The sequence below is a fragment of the Sander lucioperca genome, chromosome 7, assembly GCF_008315115.2.
Source record: "Sander lucioperca isolate FBNREF2018 chromosome 7, SLUC_FBN_1.2, whole genome shotgun sequence".
Classification (NCBI taxonomy): Eukaryota; Metazoa; Chordata; class Actinopteri; order Perciformes; family Percidae; genus Sander; species Sander lucioperca.
In genome coordinates, this window is record NC_050179.1 from 33437049 (window position 1) to 33458389 (window position 21341).

Here is a 21341-nt window from a genome sequence, read left to right on the forward strand (position 1 = left end):
AAGGAACCAGAGAAGATCTCTCTAAACAGTCTTCCAGAGAGTGCAGTAAATAAACTAGCGGTTTGTTTAGTGCTTTAGTCATGTTGACTACGGATGAACAAACTGAAGATGAACGCCACAATCAAACTTAGTCTTGTCTTAGCATTGAAGGGATTTCATTATTAGGTTTTTAACAAGGTTTTTATTAATTTGTCATTGCATTAACAATTTTAAAACAACCTCCTCCCCGTCCCAACCCACAACATTTCTCTCAACCTCAGCCGTACTACAACAATCAAAAAACAAAAAGCTAATTATATGTCCGTATCAAAGTAGCAGCTCCCCTATGTCTTCTTCTTTTACAAACTGGTCAAATGGCCTCCAGATTTTCTCATACACCCCCAGTTTGCCTCTCAATGTATATGTTAATCTCTCCATGTGTACATACATTGAGCCATATTCTTGAAGCACAGATTGTAGGTGCCTCCATTTTCTTCCAGATGAGAGCTATAGTCCTTTTTGCCTGTAGTATTGATTGCAAAATCAATACATGTATTTATTCTTGGGGTTTCAGATTCAGATTTGTTGGATTTTGTTGCAGCAAAATCATCTTAGGGTCAAGTGGGATGTTCACAGACAAGATGAACATGGCTTTATTGATTACCTCCCTCTAGAATGATTTAATTATGGGCTAATCTTGGCACACTGGGCTGTATTGTGACAGAGAGTCCAATATGTTAATATATTCTTTTACCTCATACCATACATTAACCATATTAAGCACTGCAAGATGAGCAATATGTGTTCTTAAGTATAAAGTATCAAATGGAAAATCATAGTTTACCTAGACGAAAACGACGGAATAGTCAACTAATCGACTAATAGGGGGCGACTCTAGTTTATTAAATAATGAAAATAATCTTTATCATCTGTCCTTGATTGTTTTATTTAAGGCTTAGAGTGCAGTCAATATATTTATTCTGAAATGAGGTGTACCTCAGTCGGTCACATCCCCTGTTCCCCATCGAGTTGATTTTCCAGCACAAAGAGCCCCACTGTTGAGTTAGGCTGTATCTGTCTGGCTTTTAAAGCCCATTTCCTGCTGCTCCATAAAGAAGCCAGTGTGAAATGAACAGTTTCTTCTTCTCAGCGAGGGCACAAGTTTTTTGGCTGCTTTATTGAGCCTCAGCTTGACGAGAAGCCGTGGAAGCCGAAAGCAATCTTTTGAATTTTAAGGAATCCTGTTTTACTGAGCAGCCAGGCAGCACTAATGCCATGAGACAGAGACAGAGGCAGCGGCGTCTAGGCTTTCGGGCGGTGGGCGGACGGTGGAGTGTTTAGTTTTTTATACAGATCAAGTACTTACAGAAGCCGCCACAGGCTGCTCCACTCTGTTCCCTCCGCCTCTTTAAAAAGAAAATGGTTTGTTTGCAGGAGAAGCTGCAGGGAGCCATTATCTGTCAGACAGGCCAATCGCTCTCAGAGCTGTGGACCAGTGTGTCCAGTGTTCCCTGAACGCCCCCTTCCCCATGCCCATGCCCATGCTGATAGTGATAATGTGCCCATTATACTAAATGTGGTCCCAGCTGAATGATCTGATTGGTCAAAAAGCCGGTCACCAAACTCTAATGATACCTCGGATTCTCCTGCTGTTAGTTGCTATGCCAACTTTTGTAGTAATGATTGAGCTCTGAGGTGATTTTCTCTTTTTTTCCTGCACTTTCATTTCTTTAAAAAAATATTCATATTCTTTTGAAGGCTTTAAATTATCTTAACCTCACACAGAAGGTAGAGATAATATCTCTTGATAATACAAACACTGTGCTCTAATGTAGTTTACACATTTTTCTAAAAGTTTGGGTAAACTGCATCTGTAGATTTATGTTAGATATTTAAAGCTACCAGCTCTCTGGGTCCAATCACCTACAGTGAGTGCAAATATCATACCTCAGTTTTGCTACCGATACCAAATAAATACTCTTGTAATACCTTACTTTATGGACTATCCAAATGAAAAGTACAGCCGCCTGCCGCATTCAAGGACATACTGACTTCTGAGATTTTAACAGTGAGATTTGGAAACATTGTCAGAATGCATGAAAAATATACATAACCTGTGGTTAATGGGCTAAAATTTAAGAAAAACAAAAAAACAGCAGCATGGTCCTTTTTTAATTTGAAACAGTATTCATCAGCTCTTGTTCCGTTGCACTCATAAGATCAATATTTGTGATGTTAACGCCGATATAATACCGTCATTTTGATACCAAAACTATTCTTTTTTCGATGCCTTTGAGAAATATGAACAGGTTTTTCTACATAACCATTTTGTCATTGAACTAAAGAAGAAAAATTGTCAAATGTTAAACACAAGAAGAACTTTGTTAAACTAAAGTACAGCCTCAAATTGTCAAAAGTTAGGTTGTCATCCATAAATATCTGATTAACGAATAAACAAACAAGAATATGAATCCAACCCGACATTTAATACAAGATTTAGTCCGTACCAAAAGGGTGTCGAGGTTCACAAGGCTCTGGCTTACAAGTTGGCCGTCCAGTTCATCCCAGTGGTGTTGGATGGGGTTGAGGTCAGGGCTCTGTCCTGTCATGTTCTTTCACACCAAGTGGGAATTTTCTTATGGAGCTGGCTTTGTGCCGGGGGGTATTACAACGACACCTTGCAGGCTTTTTTTGTCACTATGTGGATATCTAAGAGTGTTTTCGTCTTTACATGGACACCTAGGAATCTGTTTTTGTCTCCTCGGGGACTCCTGGGAGCAGTGTTTCCGCAAAAAAAAAAAAAAATGGTGCCGGTCATGTGACCTGTAAGGTTTAATTTTACTGGTCAAATGGGATAAGTTCCGATCAAATATTTTCTGTGTTAATTGCGATAGGCAGGCTATATGAAGAATAATATCATCAAGGGATGTATATTTATACTATTTTTTTTTATTTAAATGTAGGCTACTTGCTACATGCAGACAGGGCAAAATAATTAAATCATTGCACATAACGTGTTGATCTGAATTAAAATAGGCCTATTTTCTATTTGCTAGGCAGAATAAAAATAAAACGATACAAACTACAGTACAAACAAACTGGCTCATAAAATTATGAAGTGCCAACTTGAATCAAAATAATTGTAAACAAGTGTCTTTCTGCAACTCGCGATGCACATAAGCCTCTGCCTTCCCCAAGGTGACTTCGCTGTGCTGTTTTGATGCGGTTCTGCAGGGAGAAGCCTGTCATGTCAAGAGGGCTGTCATCATATGTGGTGTCTCGATGTGCGTCTGTGTCATTAACCTTAATGAGGGGCTGTAGCTGGCGCCGACTTGACCTCGCTGGCAATTTCTTGGCTTCATTTACATTACTGTACGTACACACCGCCGCCGACTTGATCTTCTAAAGATACCGGAAGTCATTCATTTTCAATGGAAGCTGACTTCTCTCAGCTGCAAGGAGCGTCAAATCTGTCGGCATCGCGTTTTGGGTATTTTGAGCAACCAGAGCGTCAATCAGAAAGTTGAAAGTAGGTCAACTTTATGGTAATGAGCTATGACGCGGTTCAGCGGCAAGCAGCAGCAACCAATCGGAATATAGACGTCCTTCGTGCTGGCTGATTCCAGAGAAACATACGATGTAAACTTTTCGTTCCTACCAAAACATTAGTTCAGAGAAAAAGGAGGAAAAGCTCATCATTCATCATCAGGTTCCCTATCATTTATGATATTTGCGTATAGGGACCAGTTAACGTTACCTGCCGGTCACATGGTCTCTAAACAGTCCGCTCACGATGAAGTCCTGCACGGATCAACAGCTGGCGGCTGCTCGCTCTGCCTGCATGCTGCTGCGGTTCAGCGGCTAACGAAAGAGCTAACTGCTAACAGACACCGCTGCAACCAACAACCAATAGAAATTCTGTCATTATATATGTAATTTATAAAAGGTTTCTAGTGTCAATGTATTGGCCGTGCAGTGGCTGCTTGTGCTTTTTCCATGATGAACATAGAATGCTGCTACGTCAGAGCGGCCAAAGCCTCAAACAGCTTCCCCGGACTTTTTGACAAGCGTCCTTGACCGGGCGGCCAGAGTTTCTTTGCAGCTCAAGTCGGCGGCTGTGTGTACGTACAGTTAGACCGGCCGTTTTATAAAGTAACTTACAATATTTCCCTGTTTCGCTATGGCTTGGGCTTTGACTTTCTCGCTTGCTTGTCGCCATTTGTAGTTTGTAAATCTACGATAGTCTACTCCTGCACTCAATCAGAGCGAGAACGCGACATGTAGTTTTTTCCTTTATCACATACGCTACAGTCATGATTGTTTATTTCAAAACCATGATTGTTCATGGTTTTAATAGAACAAAAGATGAAAATCACTATAGCCTATTTTAACACAATTCAAATTGTGCAGAGGGAATTATTTCCACCGGTCATTCTGACCGGAGAGAATTAGAATTTTCGGTCCTCATGATTTTTTTTTCCTGCCAATAACCGGTAATTATCGGTCAATGGAAACTCAGCCTGGGAGTCAATTCTCTCTTATATCCTGTCTATTAAGGGCAGAAACATGGTCTACACAATTACGCGAATGCAAATGACAACGACTCAAGGGGGCAACGTAGAGCTCGTCAGGGAGTTTCCATGACCACAGTCGTCGGCGTCTGTGAATTATCATTTACAAGTGTACTTACAGGATAGAAGGAAGAAAAAAAAGATGATGGGATGTGTGTCTGAATGAAGAGGTGGCGAAGTGTCATAAATATGCCGGCGCATACGGACATGTTCAGCAGCTCTGTCAAACTGGTCAGCTGTAAGTATTTTGTGCGTCATGATTTTTTTCAAGAAAGCAATGCCGCGTGAAAATGATCTTGGTTAGCTCGAAGCTTCTGCGTTTGCGTACTTCCGTGGACCAGGTTTCTGTCCGAAAAAGTTTAAATCCTCCTCCAAGCTGCCTGTGCCTACACAAATCAGGATACAAAAATTTCAAAAAAGATAAATGAAAATGAAAACCTCCACAAATTTTGTCACCGTCAAATAGGGGTCGGGGATAAAATCGATACAGCATAACATCGCGATATTTTTCGTGGCAATACTGTACCGATATACAGACAAGTATCGCTCTTTTAAGATATATGTGTTGGTCAGTTTTGCTAGATTCGGAGTTTGACATTGCCATTTTGCAGCAATAAAATTTAAGTGAGATGAACAAACAGAGACTTTTATCTTTATCTTCATCTATAAAACAGATGTTGACAAAGTTTCCTTCTGGGAACATAATTTGAAATTGGGAAAAATTTGAAGTTGGAAAAAAGCTGATAAATTGCAATATATCGCAGAATATTGCAACATGTTTAAAATCGCAATAATATTGAATTGTGGCATAAGTATTGTGATTATATTGTATCATGAGGCCTCTGGTGTATCCCACCCCTACCGTCAAAAAAACGGCAGGATCAACTTTCATCAACAAAAGCGCCTCAGTAAGCGACTGTACTTTTGGACAAACTGTGACCTTGGTCCTCTGATCCGATGAGTCATGTTTTGGTCTAAACTTAGTGCTGCTTCTCTCAGCTGAAAGTCTGCTCATTATAATCACACCTGGCCTCTCAGGACCGCTGCAGAGGATTTAATATGTGACTACAGACTGGAAGCTCGACCAGGCGAGATCAGAGCTGATGGCACATGGCACCGCCTTTATTCGTCCTGCCGTCTGGTGTTTTTTTCAGAGCTTCCTAGCATTAGTCATTCTCTCAGTGCTCTCTACAACTACAAACTCTCATGTAGCTTTGATAAAACACAGCCAGACTCCCGTATCTTCCTGTTGTTTTCTTGTGTCTCATTCTGCTAAACATCCAGGTCTCCGGAGACTAAATAAAACTGCAAACATAAATACTGTGTGTTTGGTCTCATTGTTTGCTTCCAGCCACAGTGGGATTTATATAGTCTTAATAACGATTCATACTCAAACAGCAGGTTTTCTTAAGGATTTAGAAAGTGCTGCTGAAGAACTGAGGAGAGTACCATTTCTCGCCTTAAAATTAACTTTTTTTTTTTTATTTCAATTAAGATAAAGCGGTAATTAGAAGACCCCTACAAGGGGTGAAGATATTTTCAATCTTATGTTTCAAAACCATCCAGTCTTTTGATGGTAGTAAATAGTTTGTAACTAAGCATAAAGGCAGGTATGTTTCCAAATGATGCCAAGATAATTCATGTCTGGTAGAAGATGGCTGACTGAAAGCTGAGGCTTGTACCAAAAGGCTTAACTTGACGTCATTCTGGAGTTCATTCATTTTCTCTCCTTTTTGTAATATTGTTTCACTTTGCCTAACTGTGTCTTTGCCTAAGTTCGCACCGCCTATTAAGAATTTGCGTCAGCTCGCACCCACTAGCATATTTCCATTGTTTCTGATTGTTTTATGAAGGTTATGTACTAAAACACAAATGAACACACCCACACCTCCGCACAACACATTGCTGTGTGCTATTATGTGCTTCAGTGTTTCCTCTGCTTCTAATTTCTCTCCTCTGCTGTGAGTATAGCTTTTGTGCTCTGAAGTGTGTCCGTATCAGACACCTAGGTAGGGTTGGGTACCGAGACCCTGTGCTAATACGGCACCGGTGCCTTAACGACCGGTATCTACCGGACCGAAAAGCAACGCGGATTTTGGTGCCTCTTAAATGCCTGCGCTTCTCTCTGATGCTCCGAAACGGAGGTTAAAGGCAACTGAAACATCGCTGCATGTCACGTTAGTTAACACTACACTTGGCAGCAGCTAACATTAGCCTACCGTTGGCTAGCAGCTGGCTTAAACACGGTTAAAATGCTGACAGCTAAACGGTGTAAAAGTTTGTCTGTATTTCACTGTAGAGGATTCCAATACCGGGATGTTAACGGTCTGTAGCTGCCGTTGTCTGAAAAACAACACAGATGTTGCATTCACTTGAAACTTGCCAGCCTCGTGCTGCATTCAAAGTTATTGTAAAATACCCATTTCCCATCCAGTGGTTGTTTTTGTCGTTTAACAGGAATTTACTGGTGAAATAAGTTATTGTTATTACATATTTAATAAATCATTTAATTTTGACCCTGTGGCCTTAGCAATAAACAAGCCGTTCTTTAATGTCGCCAACTGTAATTTAATCTTTTTAAAAGTATCGGTTCAGGCACCGTTTAGGCACCGCCACCGTTTTAAAAATATCGTTTTATCCCCGGTATCGGGAAAAACTCTAAACGATACCCAACCCTACACCTAGGGTCGATATAAAGTGGCGGTATTGGGAATGAGGATGGGCTGGGGGTTGCAAACCCACGTGGGGCCCAAAGGCTCTCTGCTGATGCCCATAAACGTTCCGCACAGCAAAATAAGAAGAAAAGCAGAAAATCCAGGCGAGGGCAGAGTCTCTGCAGATACAGACACCGCCACACACTTCTAGTGGGTCATAAGTGATGATTGAAAGGGATAACTTTTGTATTAGTTGTACCATTTCTTTTTACAGTAAGAAAGATAATGCATATTATACCTTTTTTAAATTCGTACGAATAACATAAGCTAAAAAATTTACTTTGCATTGTTTCTAAACGCACCTTTGGTGGTTTTGTGGGGCTAAGACACCGTTACGCTACCTCCTCCTTTTGCTTCTTAGAGAGGTCAGTCATTTTTCACACAGCTACAAGTTGCTTGTCAGGATGCAAACAAATGTTTTGAGAGTTTGCACAAATTACCAGATGGCAATGGGGACAGTCTCCTTGTGACTGGAAAAAAACCCTCATAAACTAAAGTGTTGACTGTCGATGATGTTCGGGATCCTTCTATTAAACAATATTTTGACACCTTTTTTTCAAAGTTCATGCTTTGTCTCGTATTTCCTTTCTTAAGCCTTTTCTTTATTTTAATGTTCTTGATCTCATTAAACATCATCTTCTGAGATCATCACACAGAGAAAGTAAAACCAAGTGAATTTTATTTTGGATTTCTTTGAAATTGCACAAACGGCAGAGCTTCTCCTTCCTCCTTTGTCAGTTTCAAAGTAGCATCCGGTTATGTGGGCATAATTCTAGATTAAAGGATAATTCCACATAATAAAATGCTTTCATGTGAGTGGGGGCAGGTCGTCAGTCCACCCAGTTCATCTCTCAGCTCTTCATGTGGATCTTCAGAGGAGGAGCGGCCTCGGGAGACCAGCTTTTAATCCACCCTGACACTGACTCAATCTTCACTTTCTGTACACAGAAAATGGATTTAAAGGAAGCTTATAGAGATTCACTTTCTGGCTCATTCTTCTGCTCTCCGGCTGTAATGCAATTAACGATCATATAGATATATATATATATATATATATATATATATATATATATATATATATATATATATAGATATAGATATAGATATAGATATAGATAGATAGATAGTGTGTGTATATCTGGGTTTTATTTAGGCTAAACCCTGTCAAGTAAAAACACTATAAAGGCTTTCTGAACAGAGTGAATACCTCTGACTCTTGATCACTGAAGCGTTTGTTGATGATGAGAGTGAGGAAAGATTTCTGTTGACTGCAGGCTCATCGTGACAGAGTTGAAGAGGGAAAAAAAGAGAAAAAAAGACAAACCTTCAAACCAAGTCCTTTGAGCAGCCTCTGAATCACTGTCACCACACTGACTGTAAGTTTGGTGCAACAGCGCCATCTGCTGATTGATAAAAACCTGGTGAAGTCTTCACTGACACCTACACAGTGTGAACAGTGTGACGGAGCGTTTGGATGACGTTAGTGTGTTTGAACTGTATGGGCTTTTACATACCGTTAGGAACAAATTATTAGAAAGTACTATGTGCGCTGTGAAAGTTGTCACTTGTATTTGTGAATCCACAGAGAATTTTCACCAACTGTGTAGCTCTGTGGAGCTTTTTAGTTTCTTTTGGCTCCTAGTTTTGGATTTGTGGCACATTCACTCTGGTGAACTCAACTCTGGTTTATTCTCAGTGATTCTATCAAACAAGCTCTGAAACCAATCACAATCGTCTTGGGCCCCAGATGCAGCGTTGGTGCTCTGCTAACAAGCTAGCCAAAACAACTTTATAAGTTGACAATATGTCAGATTTTAGTTTACAGCTTGCTCTGTTGCCCCTAAGTGGCCAAAAAAAGTACTTATTGCAGGTTTAAACTTTTCAGTCTGCCAAACTTTTTAAAGTGCCCATATCATGAAAAAAATCACTTTTTCTGGGATTCGGGGTGTTCTGTTGTGTCTGGTGCTTCCACACACATACAAACTTTGAAAAAAAACATCCATGCTGTTTAGAGTGAGATACAGTTTCTGAATGTGTCCTGCCTTCAGTCTCTGGGTGAGCTGTTCAAAATCGGCACGAAACGAAACGAGCAGGCTAACCGCAACCATTAGCTCGTAGCGTTAGCATGCTAACGCTACGAGCTAATGGTAGCTTGCTAACGCTAACGCTAGCATGCTACCTCGTTCTCAATAGCAAAGCACTGCTACAACACACACAAGTTCACCATAATCTACAAAAGAACTACTTACATGTGCGCCCTCATTTAGAAGTCTCCCAGCTAATCCTGCCTTGTAACTGACCGAAGTTGTAGAAACAGCCTTTCTTTTACTGTCTATGGAGCTAGCTAGCTGACATGATCTACATCTGAGCTACTGTGCATGTGCAAGTGCAATCAAAGATAATACAGAAGAAGAAGAAGAAAAGAGGTCTCACTCTGTAGCTAAAACAGAGACCAGCTGAAAAGAGGATCTGCAGCAGTGAGAGAGAGTGGTGCAGTAAAATATGGTGTTTTTTGAAAATTAAACCATGTAAACCTATTCTGGTACAACCTTAAAATACAATTATGAACCTGAAAATGAGCATAATATGGCTGCTTTAAATATAAATGATTTGTTACCTCCACAAAGGTCATGTTTTCGGCTTGGTTTGTTTATTTGCCATTTTGTTTGTCAGTCAGAAGTTTTCCAGAAAAAACTACCAGCCTGCTTTTCATGAAACTTGGTAAAAGGGTGTAGCATGGGTCAAGGAAGAACCCAGTGTGGAGCGGATCTGAATCACAGGGCGGATGCACAAATTGTTTTTCACATTCGTTAACATTACGAGATGCTGCATTCATGTGGTGTGTTGGAATATTTGGAAAAAATTGTTCCTGACTGTGAAAATTCACACTGCACTGCCCTTGTAGTTGACTTATATATTTGGATCCAACGCAAGTATCTCCTTGTTTACTGATAGTAAACTGGAGAGCAAAATAGGCTTCTTCATATTTTGGATTTGACGGACATGTTTTTTTTTTTTGTTATTTCATTGAATTTTTCTGTCTGACATCAGTTGACTAGTCATGGTTAGTTCTCAGCTGGTAAAGGCAGTTAAAAAAAGTAAAAACTGAACTCTTTGTGTACTTCAAGATTTTCCTCCATCTCATTTATTTGTTTATTTAAAAGGGACAATGCACATCAATTGACATTTTTAGTTTACACTCAAAATGTTAATGTGCCAGAGTTAGCAAAAAAGCTCATTTTCATCTGTAGTCCCTTGGCAGGTCAACACATTATCATATTACATTAATAAAAATAATACAAGAAAGATAGAAAGCAAATTGTCTGTTTACAAAAACGATAATTTTCTGTGTTAATTGTCCCATTTGCCTATTTATCAGCCCGGGGACTTCCTGCGGATCTACAACCTACGAGCGATCCCAGGATCCAGTAAGGTGCCAGGCCTCACCAGCAGCCAGTCGGAGGAGGTGGACCACCTGGCTTTTCACCTGCACGGAGGAACGGCGTATGGCCGGGGGATCCGAGTTCTTCCAGAAAACAGCCCCGCCGTGCAGGAGCTGAAGAGGTACAGCAGGAGACGAGGGACAGATATACCTGAGAACTGATAACTGAGGCTAAGAATAAAGTCATTGTAGGAAACATACTTCATACTGCAGACTCTGGTTCTGTTTACTGGTCCTGATTCTGCTGCATAATTGAACCACAAAAGAAAAATCATACAGTAATATTTGAATAATTTCCCCTGATTTTTTTGCACATACTATATATTATTTTCACATTCTGGACTCAACCCATTCGGCCTCTTTTTTTTCTTATGCAACAGTTATTATGTATGTATGTATTCGTTTCTGTATTTATTGTTTATTTCATATTAATGTTTATGTTTGTTTATGTATGCAACTTTCCCCAAGGCAAATTCCACATAAGTGTGACTTATTGTGGCAATAAAGCCTTTTCTGATTCTGTACTCATGTATGTATGTGTGTTTGATCACAAGTCTCCCAACCAGAAGTCCTTTTCTTCCTGTTTATGTCTCTGTAGAGTCATGGAGGCCTTCCCAGAGGATGACAAGGACGAGCTGAATGACTCGGAGATGTTGGACATCTGGAGCACTCCACCAGAGTTTCTAGGTACGAATGGATGTTGAACGGGTCTCGAATGTATCCGTTTTTTCACTGAACCATCAAATATCAAAAGTCCACTGGATGGACAGGGTTTCCCTTAGTGTATTGCAATGACCCCCGCCAGGCCTAAGCCACTGGGGGGGGGGGGAATGTGGGGGTGGCTCCGTTGGAAACTTAGACGTAGTCCTATTTTCAAATCTCCAATTAGCTTTTAGCACTGACTTGTACCCCTTGGAGATGTCATGGGCTTAATTTGACAAAACATCGATGAAGGGGGGGTGCCCATTTGATAACCCCAAGAAACCACTCAACTCAGACCCAGGCCCCAGGAAAGAGAGTAAGGAGAGCGATGCTGCTGGCCCAAAGATGGTGCAGGGGAGAGTACCTGTAAAGTTGAGCCAGGTGCGATAACCCTATCGTATTTTGCATTTATTCAAATCTCCAGTTAACTTTTAGCACTGACTTAATGTAGACCTATGAAATCTGTCTTATAGCTTTTTGAAATTCTCAATTTTGCGATTGCGATTCCGTGGCCGGTGTAAACAGCTGGATTGATTAAAATAGAAGCGTATCTCTTCAGTCAGACCAGTGTGAGGCGGACATCTGAAGAAAACGTGGCTGAAACACCTCCCTTGCAAACACGCTGTTAGTCTTGTTTTCCCAGTTAACCCCCCTTGTAGCGTCTGCTGACAAATGACTGAAAAAGAAAATCTAAATATTTTCATTGCGTGACTAAAATACAAAGAAGACAAGAATGATGTTGAGTGGTAGCCGCCGGCCGGTCTTTGGTTAGATAAACGTGTTTGCCAGCAGCGGGAATATGAACATCCTGACTGCTCAGACAGACTGATTTCTTCTCTAAAAGAAAGAACGGACGGATGGAAAGATTGAAGCTGTGGGGAGCTGCATCCATTAGCCGGGCCTGCTAAAAGCCCACGCTTCACTGGGGATAAAATAAAAAATGTCCCTACTTTGACTGTGACTGGAAGGTTTCCGCACAGACAGACAGAAAGCTTTTTGTTTTTAAAGCTGCAGCTGTTTGTCTGTGGTCAGACCTGCAGGCCTGATGCTTTTTGTAGAACTCTGAGTGGACAAAATATTTGGGCCGCAGTTTCTTTGCAAGAAGAGCACGGACATTCTTCTTTTAAACGTAACTTCTTTATCAATATAGCCCAACAATTTGGCTTTGTACAGACTTAAGTAATTCCTTTTTTATCCGAACCAGGGCTTTTAAGAGTCAGCAGGCAAAGAAGGAAAACAAGACATTGAGTTCATGACATGAAGCCTGATCTGATATGCACCATTCATTCTATATAAAACATACTGAATATTCCAAAGACGTGAAATCAAGGTCTCTTAAATTCAGAGTATAGTTTAACACTTAAAGTGCTCATATTATGCTTTTTGGCTTTTTCCCTTTCCTTTATTGTGTTATAAATCTTTTTTGTGCATGGTATAGGTTTACAAATTGACAAAACCCAAAGTCCACCCCAAAGGTTACCATCTCCAACAGGAAACACTGTTCACAAACTGCTCCAAACAGCTCTATTGTAGTCCAGCCTTTACTTTCGTGACGAACGCCGTTAGACGAGTCTAGTATTGAAATGTATCAGATAAAGTAAAGAAACAACAGAAAGGAAATGAAAGTTCCTCAGAGGTTAGTGCAAACTCAGATATACTTTCAAACAGCAACGGTGTGGGATTAGCTCTGCAGCAGGTCAGGAAGTGTGGTTTCCACAGCTATAATTCAGTTTTTTCTCCTGTTAGAATTAGAGTCATTTGGGATTATTACAGGCTGTATGCCCTTGTAAAGAAACCGTGAAAAGGACAAATGAGTTGCCAGCTCTCCCCTGTCACTTCCACCACCCTAGGGCTTCACAGGCCACTCTATACTGACCACCATTGTATGATAAAGAAAAAGGACAAAGAACTCTGGTTGCTTTAACATTAAGAATAACACAAAAAGAAAGAAAATGCCCCCTACGGCTATGATTGCAAGACCTATTAGAAACAGCAATGGCAATTTTATTCGTAAAGCACCATACGACATCTTTAAAGTGCTCATATTATGCTTTTTGGCTTTTTCCCTTACTTTTATTGTGTTATATCATTTTTTTGTGCACGTTATAAGTTTACAAAGTGAAAAAGCTCAAAGTCCACCCCAAAGGGACTTATCATCTCCAACAGAAAACACTGTTCACAAACTGCTCCAAACAGCTCTATTGTAGTCCAGCCTTTACTTCAGAGACACTTTGTAACACATGTTATAATGCTCGCCTAGCTGCTAGCGTGGCACACCCTCATACTCTGCTTCTGACTGGCTAGCAGTCCTTACCTAGGTATATATATATATATACACACACACACACACACACAATTGAGAAGCTGGAATCAGATTTTCCTTTTTCATAAAATAATTAAATGCTTTTCAGATCAGTGATTTTCTTTTCCACACAGCTCTGCAGAGTACAGTTTGTTTAAAGGCCTGTATTACCTGTCGCTTAATGATGTGTGTGTTCCTATATCTGGTTCCTCTGTTTCTGTTTTTAGAAGCTGGAGCAGTGGAGTGCAGCACAGGTATGAAACTCAACATAAAGCATGAAAACTCAGCATGAAACTCAAGTGTTTTCATCATACTCTGAGGTATTAAAATGCATTCAATGCTGTGTTAAAAAGGTTTTGAAAAGTGTGCATCTTTGCAGAATCCCTGTGATATCATCACAGGTCTTATGTCAAATGTGTCATTTGTCATTGAACAGCCTCCTAGATGTTAAAGTCCTGATAAAGAAATTTCACATGAGCAAAACAGTGAGAATCCTTTATGCAAGGGTGTCTGCAAGTCCTAGATTTTTTTTATTTCTGAAATTATGTTTTAATGATATTTAAGGGCTTCTTAAACTTTGTTTTGGAAGTCTACAAAGTGCTCTGACTTCAGGCTGGATAGCTCAACACTTATTTCCCTAACCCTTAGTAACATTTTTATGTTCCCTCTTTTAAAGTTGATGAAAGTCACTCTGTCTGTAGTAGTCTACATCAACAACGTTTCATTTCTGGGTTTGTTCTGGTGCCGCCGGAAATTTGGCCGGATGTCCGTCAGCTGTAACTGCTCCTCAGATCTCTGCAGGGTAAATCCAGACAGCTAGCTAGACTATCTGTCCAATCTGAGTTTTCTGTTGTACGACTAAAACAACTTTTGAACGTACACATGTTCCACCAAAACAAGTTCCTTCCCGAGGCTATTTTGCAGAGGCACCGTTCGACGCTTAGCGCTGCCCAAGACGATTGTGATTGGTTTAAAGAAATGCCAATAAACCAGAGCCTGTTTTTCTCCCAGACCGGAATGCTGTGTGGACTAGCCAGTCTGGCGACGTGAGACTAACTTTCCTTGTGTCTGTGAATCTGTAACTGTGCGTCAGAGAGAAGCTGTGGTCACGACACGCAGCTGGTGACACTGTCCGAGGTGAAGCGGTCCGATCCGGGTCGAGTTCACCACGTCAGAGTCCAGCTGAGATCCTACGAGCCCCGCAGACTCCACCAGGCTCTGAAACTCTACTGCAGCAAGTGTACATCAATGTGGGCTGACACACACACACACACACACACACACACACACACACACACACACACACACACACACATATACACTGTCCCGTCAAAGTGTCACAATATTAAGACTCATCAAGCTCTTAATGTTTCCTGTAAAGTGTAATGCATTATAAATGGTTTGGTATATGCACAGACATATATAAATAATGTTTTTTACTGAAGGGTTAAATTAGGAATGTGTTTTCTCTTTTTCCTTTGTTGTTTTAGGGTTTTAAGTTGTTTTTTAATTCATACCCAGGTACATAGATGTAGACATTTGTGGCAGTAGGTATTTTCATGTATTTTAAGTTGGTAAATGTGAATTTATATTTCAAACTTGAAAAGTTACAAACATAAATGCGATTCAACTGAATATGTTTATGATCCAGAAATGATCTCCATTTGCAAATTGAGGTTTATATTTAACCTTTCCTGAAAATGACCATTTGGTTTTATATGTTTTACAAAAACCGTAATGGCAAAAATGTAATGGGACATAGTCTCTGTTTTCAACAATGCTCCTATCAACACTTTTTGTGGCACAGCACTTTTCAGATTCAAAGTGAACAGATCTAACTATAGCAGAAGTCGAATGAATCACTGCAGTAGCATTGTTAGATTTGTTAAATGTAATAAAATGACGTATCTTATTTCCCTGTGATCTCAGGCAGGACGTCCCAGATGATGAACTTGTGGCAGGTCTCTTCTCTGAGGCGTTCAAGGACTCTGGACCCTGCAGTCCCCCGCCGTGGGCGGTCTCTGGGCGGGTCAATGCCCCCGGAGATTCCCCAGGATCCCCCAAACGAACACTGAGTGTTCACATGTCCACCCAGCTCATGTCTGAGGACAAAAGCAAAGAGCTCATCTTCCTCATGGGTAACCAACTTAACCAACACTTTTTATTCTCCTCGTTTTTAGTTTTTTTGATATTAGCAAATGTAAAAACTTAAAACTTTGAACACATTTGAAGGGAAAACATCTTTCGTCATCCAGAACAATAAAAGGTTTATATCTGCTGCCAGCAAAACGCACAAAAACACAAAGTCAAGTGTTTATCCTAGAATCCTCCGGTAGTCTATATCAACCACGTTTCATTTCCGGGATTGTTCAGGTGCCACCGGAAATTCCGCCGGATTTGTCCATCACCTTCCACTTTCTTTGTGTTGGCGTTCTAAAACAACCTTTATGTTCCACCAAAACAAGTTCCTTCCCGAAGCTATTTTGCAGCGGCACCGTTGTTCCATCAGGTGCTTAGCGCTCCCCAAGACGATTGTGATTGGTTTAAAGAAATGCTGATAAACCAGAGCAGGTTTTTCTCCCATCCCGGAATGCTGTGTGAACTCGCCAGACCCTCCTCCGCAGCGCCGTGGAGGAAGGTCTGGCAATGCGGGACTAGACCTCTGATGATAGAGGTTCTTGTGTGTTGCAGGTTCGACTCTGGAGGAAACGCGTCGACTCGCTGCCGGCTACCGGAACATCGTCCCTGTGATGTCATCGGCAGGTCACCTCGCTCTGCTCGACCTGTTGGCACCTTTCCTGTTCAGAGGCAGGAAGACATACTACGGGTGAGAATCCTGGAATACAAACCTGGTTTCAGCGTTATCAAAATCAGTCCGTTGCTACAAAAACAGGCACACATTTTAAAGTCAGTCTCTCTCTAATATAATCTCTTTCTGGTTTCCTGCGTGCGTTGCAGGTGTAAGCGTTGCTCCGAGGCTGCAGTGAGGGAGCCTTCGTGTGCTGAGGGAGTCGAAATGATCGATGAGAAGATCATAGCACAAGGTGAGAGGAGAGTTTGGTTTGAATCTCTGAACTGTCGGAGGAAACACCGGAGGTGGAGAAAACGCACAGGAATCATCTCACACTCCAGATGTCGGTGTTGTGTTTTCAGCTTCTTCTGCTAAGTGGCCAAAAAAGTAAATAATGCAGCTTAAATAATAGAAAGCATAAGCTAGACATTATTTTTCATCAACAGAGAATTAATCAGCATTATTGATTAAACTCAATTTCTTTCTTTCTTTTTATTTCAAACAAAAAATGACAATAACACAATAAGTGAATTGCAACACAACAAAAGGAAATACAATATCTATAAAGAGTTACAAACAATATGTTCAATATGTCCCACCCCTCATTCAACTCTAAATAGTTCCTGTACATGACATCTTTGGGTTTTGGTCATTCGAAGATGTCACTTTTTTCGGTTGTGGTTAAGGGCCTTGCTCAAGGGCACCTCAGTGGTGGTGATGAGGGAGGGACAAGCGCTGCTCTATCACTTTCCCCTCCCAGATGACGACCTTGTGACCTCCCGGTCACAAGCTCGCTTCTTTAACCTTTAGCCACTGACATTAGGCTCTGAGAAATGATTAAATAAATTACATGAACGTCTTTAAATACAAAAAGCCACTTTAGACAACAATCACTTTACAAAAAAAAGTAAAGTTTGTGTGCTCGTCCCGTGATGTCTCGTCTCGTCTGTTGATTTTAGTACAGAAAAATACTTTGCACATCTACAACGTGATACAGGTGTGTTGGAGGGGGACAAGCAGGGCAAAAGTTGCAAAGAAACTCCCGCACACTGTCTAACTTGCACACAAAAAAATATAAAGTTTAATAGTAGGCAAAGTTTCGGTACTAGACCAACTTAAGGCAAAAGTCTTCCTGGTTTTAAAACCACTAAACCGCTCGCACCTTTTCACAAAGTTTCATGTCAGTCTCCGTGTCCTTCCTCCTGATTCAGCAGGTTCGTAAAAGCTCCTGAACGACTCCTGGCTGACCTCAGGTCTGCCCTAGCCGCAGGTCTTTTCTGCGAAAGAATAAATCACAGTGTTTAATCTCGCTCGTCTCTTCTGATCTGCAGCTCTGGGCGTTCAGCTGCTGCAGTTCGTCCTGCTGATGAATCTTCAGCTGCAGGACGCCACCGACACGCTGGACGTCTTCCTGTGGAGAGACGCCGTAAGTCTCAGAGCGCATTTAAAATACTGCTGACTCAGGATCAGAGGAGATTAGATCACAAGGAGAGGGGAGAAAATCTGAGTTTATTACGATCTGTCTGAACTTTTACCAAAATGATATACTGTATTAAAGGACAAATCCGGCGCAAAATGAACCTAGGGGTTAATAACACATGTGTACCGAGTCGACCGATTTGTTTTCATGCTAATCGAATGTGACCAGTTTTAGCGCAAACCGCTAATTAGCTTGTAAAGCTAGTCGTCGGGGCACGGGTAAAGTAAAAAGAAATCGCTAATTCTTTACCACTAACAAGGCTCAAAATTCACCACACTTCCACGGTAGAATAATGAGAGTCCTTACATGTCAACCGGCGCATTGAGAACTTTGTAAGTGTACAGACAGTTTATTAAATAGATAGTTTAGAAAGACAGTACCGTTCACGTATACATTCAGGCGTCATCTTGGGAATACGGTAATGACCAGTCGAAAGACGAACGCCGTGTTTGAGCTATGTTACTGGTTACTGGTTACACGGTGTTCGTCGTTTGATATAAGCTAATTAGCGGTTTGCGCTAAAACTGGTCACATTCGATTAGCATGAAAACAAATCCCAGAGAACGGTCGACTCTGTACAAATGTGTTATTAACCCCTAGGTTCATTTTGCGCCGGATTTGTCCTTTAAGCATTATAAAGTTTGTTTTATTACTGTAGCAGTATGTTTTATATAGGTTGTCTGCTGTGATGTATGTCTTTTATTTGTCACTTTGCATGGGCATCCAAACCAGTCAATGAAGTAATCGATCATCCGAACATTGATTGACAACTTTTGGCTTATAATAGGTTCATCGTTTAAGTAACTTTTGAAGCAAAAATACCACACAGTCCCTACTTTGAAATTGTCAGTTTCGAGGATTTACGGTTATTCTTTGTCGTGTGGAACAGTCATAAATAATTTGGGGATTTTTTTGGACTGTTGATTTCACAAAACAAGCTTTTTTAAGAACTGTGAACTCCTTTTTATTATTATTATTATTATATTGGCAGAATAATGGAAAATTTAAACAATCATTCATTGCAGCCCTATTGTCAGCCTCTAATACTAACTCTGTCAGTGTTTTAAAAAAACAATCCCTCGCTGGCCCTGAAAGCTCAGCACTCACTGCTCCTTAAAAAAACGTGCAAATAGACAAAACACAAGCATATAAAGATATTTTCTTTACCAATTCGACAACACGTGCAGCATTTAGTTAAAAAAAGCAAAATGAGCAAAGTGAGAAAACACAACCAAATACAATCATCCACTTATAAAGCACTTTTACCAGATAACAATTGCACTTTGTGTTTTTGCTAGCTCACGTAATTATTGTTAAAATCTAAAAATGAGAATCGATCCTCATGAGTACAGTTGTTTTCTCTGGCTCAAACCCTTTTAAATGTGTAGATATGTTTGTACTGACAGCGTTCAAACTCAGTGAAGAAAAAGTTTTGATAAATGAAATCCATCAGAACTTTTCCGCACAGGGAATTCAAATGTTCCCATTGTGGGGAGAGTTCTGACATTAATTACACATCTTAAAATAAAAATACATCACATGATGAAACCACCTGAAAGGGATTTTAACGAGGGGGTGATGACGATTGTTTGTGTTTCTAATCAGGAGGCGTTCTTTGGTGTGTTGGCAGAGGACGTAGCAGCCAATCAGGAGGCTCAGAACATCATTCACCAAACAATGGACTCCCTCTGTCCGGCAGAGGGCAGCACCGGTACATCTGTCAGACCCACAAACAGCTGGATTTAAGAGTTTGAAATGTGAAACTCTTTAGTCCAGCTGCAGCTCCAAAACACAACATAAATGATTCACACATTCACCACTTTGAGTTTTCTGTGTCTTTTTAGTAGTAGAAAAAGTCCAATGCTTGTTAACCGTGTTCATCGTCATCATCAGTTTTATTCAGTGTTTCTCTGTCGAAGTTAGTTTGTAAAGTTTGTCTCCGATGTGTTGTTGCGTTTACGTCAGGTGGGCATCCGTGGATGGATTTGTGTCTGACGGCGTACCGAGCAGAGGATGACGAGGAACAGAACCAAACCTACTACCAGATCTGCCACAGCACCGTCACCAAACCCTTCTCCGCACAGTCCAACGCCAACCCCGCATGAACCCCCTACAGGTCAAAGGCCATCGGTGAACTGCAGAGTTCAGGAGTCCTGCAGAAGAAAACAATTGTTTTTGTTATGGTTATTTTATATTTCACATAATTTTGTGGTTTTTAAATTGTATTTATTGTGTAAATCGAAGTAAGTGAACATAAAATATTGTTGCAAAAATGTTAAAAACTATTTTTTAGTGCAGCTCATAGAGCCTTTCAATAAAGTACTTTTACTTTTTACTACAAGCTCTTCACTCAGAGCACGTTTCTATTGTAATCTGTTGTGTCACTGCTCCATCTGCTGGCCAACTGACAACATGATGCGCTTCATAAAAGCCTTGTTCTGATCCTTAAATATATAGATAGAGCACAGGGCAAACATATGGTAAGTACAAAAATCTATAAAGGATATATTTCCAGTTTTTGTGTGTCTATTCTTAATGTACTTATTTGTATATTCTTATGTTTTTATAGACATCCTTCAAAGCAGCCTACTGCTGGTTGTTGTCCAGAGAGGAAGTAGAGACTGTGGCAAACTGGGTAAAGGTTAGTCTTCATCAGTCCTCAGGAAGTTCCTTTTTCTCTACCTGTTTTCCCCCTGATCATCAGAAGAGAGATGATGGACACAGACGTCCCTGGAGGAGAGAAATGCTGGCAGTCCCAAACCAGAGTGAGGTGATAAATAAATGTCAAACTAAATAAAGTTCAAATCCTTTAGTTAGTCACCAACATTCAACATCAACACATCTGGAGATACATGGTTTTCACTGAACAGGAAGGGGATAAAAAACTCATCTGAAAAGTAACTAAATCTGTCAGACAAATGTAGTGCAGTAAAAAGTACAATATTTACCTTGTTGGTCACAGTGGAGCTAGTCTCGCTTTGCCAGTCGTCATGGGCGGCACTATGCTCCGCACGGAGCCCCGGTGACGCTGGAAAATGGCCTCGGTAAGGAACTTGTTTTGGTGGAACGTGTACGTTCAAAAGTTGTTTTAGTCGTATCGATAGTCTAGCTAGCTGTCTGGATTTACCCTGCAGAGAGCTGACAAGTACTTGTTGGTAGTTTAAGTCAAATCTATGGATCATATTTAATGAACTGATCATGTTTTGTTCGTAAAATCTTAATCTAAAAAGTAACTATAGCTGTTAAAAACATACAGTGAAGTGTGAAGTATTATAAAGATAAAGGTTTGAGGTACTTAAGTACAAAACAAATCCAGTGGAAACTTAGTTTTTATTATATTGAAGATTTGTTCACTTTCTT

General features: G+C 40.6%; 1 protein-coding gene across 1 annotated transcript in view; it reads left to right on the top strand.

Moving 5' to 3' along the window:
• pot1 (protection of telomeres 1 homolog) overlaps window positions 1-20326 on the top strand; it is a 78094-nt gene extending 57768 nt beyond the window's left edge. Inside the window, exons 11-20 of the mRNA XM_031279734.2 lie at window positions 10644-10828; window positions 11305-11393; window positions 13938-13964; window positions 14804-14960; window positions 15640-15848; window positions 16402-16537; window positions 16669-16754; window positions 17833-17927; window positions 19587-19692; window positions 19947-20326. Coding sequence (XP_031135594.1) covers window positions 10644-10828; window positions 11305-11393; window positions 13938-13964; window positions 14804-14960; window positions 15640-15848; window positions 16402-16537; window positions 16669-16754; window positions 17833-17927; window positions 19587-19692; window positions 19947-20086 — 1230 coding nt within the window. The 3' untranslated portion in view covers window positions 20087-20326. The remainder of the gene's footprint in view (window positions 1-10643; window positions 10829-11304; window positions 11394-13937; window positions 13965-14803; window positions 14961-15639; window positions 15849-16401; window positions 16538-16668; window positions 16755-17832; window positions 17928-19586; window positions 19693-19946) is intronic.
• The last annotated feature ends 1015 nt before the right edge of the window (window positions 20327-21341 follow it).